Raw genomic sequence first — 11,040 nt, forward strand, 5'->3', positions numbered from 1 at the left:
TTAAGAGGTGTGCTTTCTTCTGTTTATTTGGAACAGCTCAAATGCCAATGTGGAATTTCTGGTAAGTGAATATTACATAAAAATGTCATGAGTTTCTTCAAACGTCGTGAATTAGTTTATTGATAATTCTTCCGTACATTTTAAAATCCTCTTAAATATATTGCGCTCTTACTCTAAGTATCGTCCACTGTCCGTTAGAGTGCACTACAATCGTAGAGTGCACATGACAATTCACTCTTCGTCCACACCGATTGGCCCGACGGCGACCGAAGAAGTTTAAAGGGTCCCCATTTAGCACGAGTGCGTCGAGCGTGAATCATTGGTGGAATTTAGCAGCACATTTCTCTGAAAAATTCAGTAGTTTTCCGCGTGAAAAGCGTGCAAAAAGTCGTGTCTGCGAAAAGTGCGCCACGTTGATAGTCATTTGACGTTGAAATTAGTGCATTTTTTGTGATTTATCTGTTTCTTTTCGCAGTGCTTCTGCTGCACTTCTTCCTTATACCATCTGCCATTGTTTTTGTTTATTTACACTATGATTTCACCGATAAAGGTACGTAAAACCACTGTTTTTTGCAATAGTTTTCGCCCTCATTTGCACACTGTCATGCGTGTGAGCGGAAAGTTGGCAAATTTCCTGGCCTGAGTCGCGCGAAATGTGTGAGAAAGTGATAAAGACTCTTGGCTTTGCGAACTACTTTTGGGCTCCACTGCGTCGTTCATTGGTCTCTGAGAGGTGTTTACCTAAGTCATTTTCTACGCGACAGGTAAATCATAACAATGAAGACATACACAATTCATCTTCCGAACGGTTTCTGTATAATGAAACGCACAATTATTGAGCCAAAAATAGAACATTTTGAGAAATGTGCGTTATCTCTCACGAGCCCCTCAATTCCGCCTCTTTATCGCCTCTTCGTCACCGGTTTTCGTACATTCTCTCCCAAATTGACTTCATTTTTGCGCTTTTTGGCCCACTAGAGATTATCATCGAGGCTGAAATATACGAGAAAGCCATAAAACTGTGTCATTTCTTTGACTCGCAGTAAATTACACACAGTCTTTACCTCAAAAGGTCAGAGCCTCGTTAACTAACTATTGGAAATTTTATGGTTTAAAATTCAATTTTCAAGATTTTTGTGAAATTTCCTCAAAACAATAATTGGATGATGAATGATTGATTTCTCCGATGTGAATCAAAATCTTTCCGAATGCAAAGAAGCTACAATACATAAAGATTAATGTTTTATTCAGTTCAAAGTCTTGTTAATAGAAATAATTTTTTTTGTTCGGTCTCACGTTATCGATAAAGAATTCTTGTGATTTTGGGGAGTCAAAACCTATTCTGAGAAATTCAAGCAAACTTTGTTGCGCACATAGATTCAATTTAATAGCAGAGTTCTTCAGATATGTCAATGTTTTGATAAGGTTATCAAAATTTTCCACAAAATTATGCGTTCTTAATGCAATATTGAGCATAAGAAACTCCATTTCATGCACATTTAATTATTGCTTCCTATTTAATTTTAATTGTTAAACTTCTGGTTCGCTTTTCTTTTTGGAGAATTCTGTGGAGAAAGTCAGTGTCGCCGATATGGTGGAAAAACTGAAGGAATGTGTCTGCAATTAAGTGGGTAGTCGCATGCTTGACGCGAGATATTGATAAAATTCATACTTTGTTGCTAAATGAGCGTCATAAAATCATCCGGCAATATTCTCCTCATGGTTCTTTTTGTGCTGTTGTGATAAGAATTGACAGATATGTGTATGAACCTTATAATCAGTTTAGATATCGGATTGCGCGCAATTTTTACAATTTGTCATGATTTATTTGTTTTGAATTTCTCTGTTGGGAATGCTTTGTGAAGGAAATATTAGTATTGTGTTCTCCCAGCGCTTGGTTTTGCCCACTTGGAAGTCTTAAAAAAGCATATAAATATCCAGTATATAGCAAATCAACACTTAATTTGCGTCACGAAAGTTGGAAAAAATGTTTTACACATGTGTTAGAATAATTGCGATTATTCTGCGGTTTTCTATCCCTCTCTTTTTGATAGTTGTATAGCTTTAATAGTGAGTCACTTTCCTATTGCATTGGTTGAGCAGTGAACAGACGGAAAAGACTAGTTTTGCGAGTTGATTTTTTTTTTTTTGCGAAATTGTGTCGCGAATGTTAAATATATTACAGCATTTATCAGGTGGCACTCGAAGACACAACACCGTGCAATGGATTCACAGAATAACATTAGGGCAATAACGCCTCATAGTTTTGTAAGTGATTTCAGTGTCAGTGAAAGGATTTAAGCTCAAATGTAAATTTGTGGACAAATTGGAAAATTCACGGGAGTGAAATTATTCTGGAAAATACCAGAATGTTTCAGATTTTGTAGACAAGACATGCGCTTTTCAGTTTTCCTGCTTGGGCAGAAATTTCCCTTTGAACACGAGTAATTATATTGACGGATCGATTGTCACGGAAGCTTACGACATGGAATATTAATAAAGACAGTGCTTTTTACAGACTCTGATTTGTTAACAATTTAGCTTTAGTGTGAAATTGAAGCGGTGTGAAGGGATTAAGCAGATTGTGCAGGTTTTCTATTTAAGAATTATGGGTGTAACTTCTATTTACTGTTGACGAATTTCACAATCGTGAAAGTGCCTATAAATTGGCTATTTATAATGCGGCAGGTACTCACACTCTTCTCTCTATTTCTCACCCAATGCAGATATCTAAATCCGCAAGCGAAATGCGAGATTTGGCAGCTCGGATTTGCCGTGATTACTTAACTGGTGCCTGGAAGACAGTCTCAGCGGAGGAGATCAAGTTGAAACGCATAAGTGGTGGCCTTTCTAACTATTTGTACTATGTAAGCCTCCCGGAAGGCAGCAGGAACTCTACAAGATCATCGTCCATCTCATCTACGACTTCTATACCTTCGGAGCCCATCAATTTAGTGCCCAAGAGAGCGCGGAAGAGCAGCGGCGATGATTTCTTGCGTAGCGGAACTGTTTATGAGCCCCACGAAGTGCTGTTGCGTATCTACGGTCACACACATGGCGAACAGGCGCTGGAGACAATGCTCACGGAGACCGTTGTCTTCGCTTTGCTCAGCGAGAGGAAGTTGGGTCCGAAGTTGCATGGTATATTTCCCGGAGGACGCATTGAGCAGTATATTCCAGTGAGTGATGAGTGAAGTGTGCTACTAATGCTAATGCAGTTTCCTGATACGCTGTAATTGTTGTTCTTCCAGGCGAGAGCTCTGAGAACGCCAGAATTGTCGAATCCGCGAATTTCGGTGAAGATCGCCGAGAAGACTGCAGAGATTCACAGCCTGAACATTCCAGTGTCGAAGGAGCCGGACTGGCTGTGGAGCACGATGGAGCGATGGCTGAAAACCGTGGAGTCGGTTCTCGGGAAATTCCAGCCAACCAACAGCGATGAGGCTGTGCAGCTGGAGAAATTGCGCCAAATTGACTTTCGAGAGGAAATGGACTGGTTTAAGCGAACGGTGAGAGCTTCACGTGAATTTCCCGTCGTGTTCTCTCACAATGATCTACAAGAGGGTAATATTCTCTTCAAAGACTACGATTCAGTTGACCAGAGAATTAGGTGAGTGTTCTGAACCTTTGCCCTCAAATATAATACTTTTTACTCATATTTTTCCTTCGGCGCCTGTTTATATAGCCATATATAAACACAGATTAGAGTTTCTCCGGAATTTGTGTATATTTGATACGCGGAATATTTTTGAGAAATGATTATGTGTATTTAATCAACGCCAAAACTGGCAAACAATTGAGAATTGATGATTGCTTTTGTGCCGAAGGCAGAAAAATGTGGGGAAAAAGAAAATTGAAATGTCTCTGTTACATTGTGTTTTTCTCACACATGTTCCATTTTCAGTTTCGCTTATACCAATTCCATTCTGTTCTGCATTGCAAAAGTAAATGAACTTAGATGGAAAATCATTTTTGCGTCAATATATCAACAATTTGCTCTAAATTTATGTACCACAAAAATCCCGACAATCAAGTACAGAAAAACATCCTTGCAATTGTTGTATTGAGCAAAATGTCGCAGTGGTATCTACTTTTTTCTCTCTCTAGAACACCTGCCATTTACTCAATAAGCCTTGATCTTTTCCCTCTCTTCTCTCTTGTTCCATGAACTTACCATTGCAGCGATGACAAGGACTTGCTTCAGATCAGCAATGATGGTCTGAATGCGAATTTTGGTTCAATTCTCCTAGCAGCAGCTCAGCCGTCAACGAGTGACGATGCCATGGCAGAGGACAATGGGAATGTCGTGCTAGGCATTTCGCGGAAGAGATCGCTCAACGAGATGGAGGAGCTAGACAATACGCGTGACTCCGTTTTGAGTGGCAATTCACAGTTGTTCTCCGACAGTAATGATGGATTCGATCCAGAACTCATGATCATCGACTTTGAGTACTGCTCTTACAACTATCGCGGCTTCGATTTTGCCAATCACTTCATCGAGTGGACTTTTGACTACATATCTAATGAGAATTATCCATTTTTCATTCACAAGCCTGACCAATTTCCGAACCAGGAGCAAAGGGTGAGTCACTTTTTCCTCCCATAAAAGCATAAACAAATTGCTGAACAACGAATGTTAATTTGAATGATTTCAGGAGCAATTCATTGGCGCGTACCTGCGAAAGTTCCTCGAGAATGACGAGTATAAAGCGAGTGAGGAGGAAATGCGGGATATACAGAAGGAAATCGACTGCTTCACAATGGCATCACACCTTTTCTGGTCACTCTGGTCGATTGTAAATGTGTACCAGGAAATCAAATTTGGCTACTGGAATTATGCAAGCTGTCGCATCGATGAATATTTCCGGGCCAAGCGCGCATATCAATCACTGTACGGATGCACTGGTGAAGAGGCGTGAGTAGGGCGTCTTTGAAGAATGAAGTTAACCTGCTGTGTACTTACGATAAGGACATTCTTGCAATTTGTGAACATCCTCTGTGATTATAATTCACACATAAATCTAAACATTTAGCATAGGGAAGTTATGTGGCAGTGATTCTCAATTGAGGTGACTGAGGTAGAGTTTAGTCTAAATATTCGGTTGTATTCATCATTTCTAATCTGCAAACAGAGAGTACAAAAGCCTTCGATTTCAGTGTAACTTAAGAATTCTTTCGATCACAGATTAAGCGGCTCCACGTGATTGCCAAGAAGAAGTAGGCTTTCTTTCCAGCGAGAGAGACACTTATTGTTGCTGATGGGCGTTCTTATAGTAATGCGATGAGATTATTCGTGAATGAGAAGTCGTTAATCCATTGTGTAGACTTGTTAAATGTATAAATTTGCAATGTTTATTAAATCACGATGACAGGGTATAATTGACACCAGTGACCACATTTTGGCCATTAAAGTCCAGGTGCTCCGCCAGAAGGTATCAGTTGAGTGTGCCGATCAGTGACCAAGAGACCCAAGAAGTGAGCCAAGAACTATGAGTGTCGTTGAGGATATTCTGCCGGACTTTCCGCGCGGGCCGCTCTCTGAATATCGCGCGAAGGCGTCATTCGACTGGCGCAGGATGGCTCTGCTCCTCGATGGAGAGAGTGTCCTTCGTCTCAAGTACAAGGTCTGGAATTATCTGAGCCGCGATCCTCTCTTCGCGCGTCCTGACTACACACTTACTGTGCGGCAGCAGAGAGATTTGGCACAGAAGCGACAGAAGAAGTTCTTCGAGGAGTTCTACCAGCTCATTTACACCAATGCCCACGTCTCGCCACAGATCACCAAGACATTCCTTATGGCGCTCGTGAGTTATGACGCCTGCTTTCCGGGGAAGCTGCTCCTCTCTCTTGAGCTCTTCTCCGGCACACTACGCTCGCTGGGCACGGATTCCCTGTCGGACATCGTGGAGCAGACGATGCAGGGAAAGATCTTCGGGACATTCGTGGTGACTGAGATTGCTCATGGAACAAATACCAGAGCCCTGCGCACAATGGCGACGTACGATCGTGACACGGAGGAGTTCGTCATTCACACGCCAGACTTTGAGGCAGCGAAATGTTGGGCGGCCAATCTCGCAGACACGGGAACTCACGGAATCATCTATGCGCAATTGTATACGCCAGATGGGAAGCATCACGGGCTCAATGGATTCCTTGTGCCGCTGCGTGATCCGGAAACAATGGAACCCTTTCCAGGCGTTGTGATTGGCGATCTGGGTGAAAAAGTGAGTTGATCTTGCGCTACTGAATCCGCTTGACTTTATTTACTTTGCCAGGTTGGCCTCAATGGATTGGATAATGGCTTCGTCATGTTCCACCACTATCGCATCCCTCGAGCAAATATGTTGGCGCGCGTGGGCGAAGTCACACCCTCAGGGGAATTTGTAACGCGCGTCGAAGACTCGAAGAAGCGCTTCAGCATCGTGCTGGGCATCTTGTCTGAGGGTCGTGTGGCGATTTGCTGCGGTGTGAGCAATAATCTCGTGAAAGCTGTGACCATTGGGATTCGCTACTCAGCCACGAGGCGCCAATTTGGCCCGGAGGGCAGCGACGAGGAGCTGCCGGTGATTGAGTACCAGACGCAACAGCATCGCCTCTTTCCACATCTGGCCACTGCCTTCGCCGCTCTCACGTTTGTGGATTGGCTTTACTATGAGAACTACGCCATCAAGCAGATCTCTCTGCGCGGAAGCGATGTCGGACTCAGTAAGGGTATTGAGATGCACGCGCTGTCGTGTGTGGCCAAGGCTATCATCACCTGGGCGGCCAGAGATGCTATTCAGGAGTGCCGGGAAGCGTGTGGAGGACATGGGTACTTGAAAGTAGCGCAGCTGGGGGATTTGAGGAGTGATAATGACGCTAGTTGCACCTACGAAGGCGCCAATAATGTTGTCATCCAGCAAACTTCCAATTGGCTCTTGGCCACACTCTTCAGGGGCCACGAGGAGTTCCGCTCGAAATCACCCTACGGATCAGCCTCTTTCTTTGCCGATCTTCCCACAACTGTCCAAATGAAATTCCACTGGCGATCAGTAGAGGAAGTCATTGAGCCTGAAAGTAAATATGCCCATGAATTATCAAGACACTCTATTGTAACCGTTCTCCTCTTTCGCAGATCTCTTGCAAACCTTCAATTGGCTCTGCTGTTTCCTGTTGCAGAAGACAGCTGAGAAGGCGCAGGGGATCCAGAGCAACTCCATATCTGATATTAGACACAAAATTCAGGTGTTCAATGCCATACCGCTGGCAATAACGTACGGACAGCGAATGATTTTCCAGACATTCTACAAATTTATTCTGAATCTAAATGGAGTCCTTGCCGAAAGAACCGTACTCATGAAGCTGCTAAGCCTCTACGGGTGTCACGTGATTCTCCAGAACATATCAATTCTGCAGAAAGTGTGTTCATTTAATTGTTGGCAAGATATTCTTGAGTAATTCGCAATCTTTCAACAGGGTGGCTTCTTATCCAGCCCACAAGAGAGCGACTTGTACGAGGAGGCATACTTGAGACTGTTGGAAGAGATTAAGGATGACGCTGTATCCCTTGTGGACGCTATCGCTCCGCCAGACTTCATTATCAACTCTCCTCTGGGCATGAGCAACGGGGAAATTTATGAGAATCTTAAAGCCACACTCAACAAGATCAATAAAAACAAATTGTAATTCAAATACGCTGAATTATCTTTCTTGGGAGATAAGAATGCTCGAATGAAGTGGTTATCTCGTGTAGGACAGTCCTCGTTCTTCACAATGATGTCAATAGCCGAGAATCGCATGTTTTCTTTCATTTCCTTCTCTTCTTGAATATTCAACCATTTCTGATTCACAGAAAGCGAACTAGGGGAATTAATACACTTACACCGACTGTTTGTCGGCCTCCAAGGCTTTATTTGCATCTTTAAATACCCCTTTAGCCGTGACTTTGAATTCTCCCATTTCTTTTTGTTAGTATAATATCTATAATTGAGGTAAGTAGTTCGTTACAAATTTATCGCAGTTATAGGTTTAAATATCTGGCGGGATTACATTGCCTTCTTATTATGCACTAGCGCCAGTAATTCAGTAAAATCACACCGTTCATGTCAAAAAAAGTGTTGTAAGAAGTAGGTAAAGAAAAGCATAAAACTGCATATAAAGTCCACCAATTAGTCTTGATTTACAGTGCAAAGCGTGAGTGAGTAGCTTCTAATGTTTTTTGATGCACTTTAAAGTGATGTGCACAATTTTTTACAAGGAAAAGAGTACTTTGTTGAATGAGTGTGATTTTTCAGCAAAAGTTCATTCGTCATTATTGCTTTCTACTTTTCCCCAATTCTCATTGATAAGTGGCATAAGTGGCATTAAATCAAAGTTAATTTAATCAAATCACCATACCAACTTTACTGATAGACTCATTTTTCTGCATAAACTATTCAGAGGTGTCAGAAGTTTAGAAGTTCACCACCATTCGTCAGCTTCATGCAGAGGAGCATTTTAAGATTTTGCCCCACTTATCGTTCGTCTTTTGCAGTTTTTCACAAGTTTCCCAGCAGAAATCGCCCAACAATCCACCTATCAGCGAAAATGTCGAACAACAGGTGAGAATTAGTTAGATTACAATGGAAATAAGGCTTATCTCACTGTGTGCTTTATCTTGAACAGTTATAATGACATTTTCGAGGACAAGTACATTTTTCCGGATTTCCCAAAGGGGCCCCTTTCGAAGTACAGAGATGGGGCAACATTTGACTGGAAGCAGATGAAAGTAATTCTTGAGGATGCGGAACTCCTGCGATATCGCGTGAGTACTTTCTGATTAATAACCCCGCAATGAACATAAATGTTAAAGTTCGCTGACCTTCAAATTTTGCTTCAGTACGACATTTGGAAGTTCATGGAGGGTCATCCTCTGTTTGCACACCCAGTTGAGACCCCATCTCTGGATGAGCAGCGTCACATTACGACCAAGAGGCAGTTTGTGCTGTTCAACGAGCAAATCTTCACGATGGACAAATTCTTGGAGCGTCCTGAGTTTGCATCCGTGTTCGTCTCTTCGACCATTATGTACGATCCGAGTCTCAACATCAAATACACCCTGGCTTTCACCATGTTCGCCAACGTGATCCGGACTCTGGGCACTGAGCGCTTGCAGAAGTTCGTGGAGGCAAATGACAGAGGCGAGATCACTGGCGCTTTCGCCCTCACTGAGCTCTCGCACGGCACGAACGCACGAGGCATGAGAACGGAGGCGTGGTATGACGAAGAGACGCAGGAGTTTGTTCTGCACACGCCAGACTTCGAGGCCGCCAAGTGTTGGGTAGGAAATCTGGGAAAGACTTGCACATACGCCATTGTGTACGCTCAAATGCACGCTGGCGGACAGAATCATGGGCTGAACGCCTTCCTGGTCCCCATCAGAGACACAAAGACTCTGCGTGCCTTTCCAGGAGTCCTTGTTGGCGATCTGGGCGAGAAGGTGGCACTCAATGGCATCGATAATGGCTTTGTCATGTTCCATCGCTACCGCATTCCCAAGGATTATCTGCTCTCTCGCACCGGTGACGTGAGTCCTGATGGAAAGTTTGTGACCAAGATCAAGGATTCGAAGAAGCGAATGGGCGCCTCCCTGGGAGCGCTGTCAGGAGGCCGAGTGGGGATTTGTGGACTGGCCAGCAATTACATTCTGAAAGCCATTGTCATTGCCATTCGATACTCGGGAAGCCGGAAGCAATTTGGCCCAGATGACAGCGATGAAGAGCTCTCTGTTCTGGAATATCAATCGCAGCAGTACCGGCTCTTCCCTCATCTCGCCACTGCTTACGCTATCCGCATCTTCTCCATATGGATCTACATCCAGCACGCAGACAATGTGGTGAAAGGCTTCCTGGGCGAAGATGTGGCGAACAAAGTGATGGAAATCCATGCTTTGTCATCAGCAACGAAGCCTGTGTGCTCGTGGCTGGCCAGAGACGCTATTCAGGAGTGCCGAGAAGCATGTGGAGGCCACGGATATCTCAAAGTGGCTCGCTTGGGTGATTTGCGCGGAGATAATGACGCTAATTGCACGTATGAAGGTGAAAACAATGTCCTTGTTCAGCAAGCCTCCAATTGGCTCTTGAGTGTCCGAAGACAAGGCTGGGAAGCGTTCAAACAAGCCTCTCCCCTGGATTCCGCGTCCTTTCTCGCAGACTATGACAAAATCATCCGCTATAGATTCTCATGGAAGACTCCAGCGGAAGCTCTCAGACCAGAAAGTAAGCTCTGAACAACATATAATCTTCAATGCACTCTATCTAATTCTTTTTCTCTTCCGGTAGATTTGCTGAAAGCCCTGGATTGGTTGTGTGCATGGCAATTGGAGAAGACAGCAAAACGCGTGGAATCTCTACAGCGCGAGAAGAAGTCTCCTTTCGAGATTCGCAATGATTCCCAGTCCTTGAATGCCACAACACTATCGATTGTTTATGGCCAACGAATGGTTTTCTATTCCTTCTACAATCGCATCCTCCAGTTGGGCTCAACACCCGAATCTGCCGCCTTGACGCGCCTTCTTTCGCTCTTTGGCACCTCCATTGTCCTGAAACACCTGGGCATTCTGTATCAGGGGGGATTCGCTTCGGGATCTCTGCCTGGAGAGTTATATGAGCGAGGAATTCTCGATCTACTGCCCATAATAAAGGATGACGCTCTAGGACTCGTGGACGCTCTGGCACCGCCAGATTTTATACTTAACTCTCCGCTGGGCGCCAGTAATGGGGAGATCTACAAGAATCTCCAAACGACGCTCATGCAAGCTCCAGGCACATTGGAGCGTGCAAATTGGTGGAGAGACGTGATTCATTGGAAGGAGTACGCAGGAAACAGCAAATTGTAGGGAAATTTTGAATAGGTGAAAGGTTCATTTTATAAATGCAATAACTTTTAGACAATCTCCGGGATTTACAGGGTAGAGAGTAATAGTGATATTTTTTATCAAAAACGACAGTGATAGAGGGTGATAGATGATTACCATTTTTTAAAGAAATAAATATCAAATATCCTTGGTATTGGGATGAAAAG

At 43.6% G+C, this 11,040-nt stretch overlaps 3 protein-coding genes across 11 annotated transcripts; all 3 read left to right on the plus strand.

The window, feature by feature from the left end:
• Positions 1-2: 2 nt before the first annotated feature.
• On the plus strand, positions 3-5,379 carry LOC132262866 (choline kinase alpha). 7 transcript variants are annotated; one of them, XM_059762316.1, is made up of 6 exons: positions 186-419; positions 476-550; positions 2,727-3,179; positions 3,252-3,610; positions 4,183-4,582; positions 4,656-5,379. In XM_059762316.1, the coding sequence occupies exons 2-6, from the start codon at positions 533-535 to the stop codon at positions 4,917-4,919; spliced, it is 1,494 nt and encodes a 497-aa protein (XP_059618299.1). In that variant the 5' UTR covers positions 186-419; positions 476-532; the 3' UTR covers positions 4,920-5,379. The 7 variants fall into 7 exon arrangements, with proteins under 7 accessions (XP_059618302.1, XP_059618299.1, XP_059618298.1 ...); XM_059762319.1 differs by lacking the exons at positions 186-419; positions 476-550 and adding an exon at positions 3-61; XM_059762315.1 differs by having other exon boundaries at positions 186-550.
• Positions 4,937-7,671, plus strand: LOC132262865 (peroxisomal acyl-coenzyme A oxidase 3-like). Its single transcript, XM_059762311.1, has 4 exons — positions 4,937-6,224; positions 6,276-7,056; positions 7,115-7,398; positions 7,456-7,671. The coding sequence occupies exons 1-4, from the start codon at positions 5,490-5,492 to the stop codon at positions 7,663-7,665; spliced, it is 2,010 nt and encodes a 669-aa protein (XP_059618294.1). The 5' UTR covers positions 4,937-5,489; the 3' UTR covers positions 7,666-7,671.
• Positions 7,672-8,053: 382 nt separating this feature from the next.
• Positions 8,054-11,028, plus strand: LOC132262863 (peroxisomal acyl-coenzyme A oxidase 3). 3 transcript variants are annotated; one of them, XM_059762309.1, is made up of 5 exons: positions 8,054-8,176; positions 8,513-8,579; positions 8,644-8,782; positions 8,858-10,235; positions 10,299-11,028. In XM_059762309.1, the coding sequence occupies exons 2-5, from the start codon at positions 8,566-8,568 to the stop codon at positions 10,853-10,855; spliced, it is 2,088 nt and encodes a 695-aa protein (XP_059618292.1). In that variant the 5' UTR covers positions 8,054-8,176; positions 8,513-8,565; the 3' UTR covers positions 10,856-11,028. The 3 variants fall into 3 exon arrangements, with proteins under 3 accessions (XP_059618292.1, XP_059618293.1, XP_059618291.1); XM_059762310.1 differs by having other exon boundaries at positions 8,057-8,172; XM_059762308.1 differs by lacking the exon at positions 8,054-8,176 and having other exon boundaries at positions 8,214-8,579.
• Positions 11,029-11,040: the final 12 nt, after the last annotated feature.

Source organism: Phlebotomus argentipes, unplaced genomic scaffold (assembly GCF_947086385.1).
Source record: "Phlebotomus argentipes unplaced genomic scaffold, Phlebotomus argentipes genome assembly contig_15, whole genome shotgun sequence".
In the NCBI taxonomy this organism is placed as follows: Eukaryota; Metazoa; Arthropoda; class Insecta; order Diptera; family Psychodidae; genus Phlebotomus; species Phlebotomus argentipes.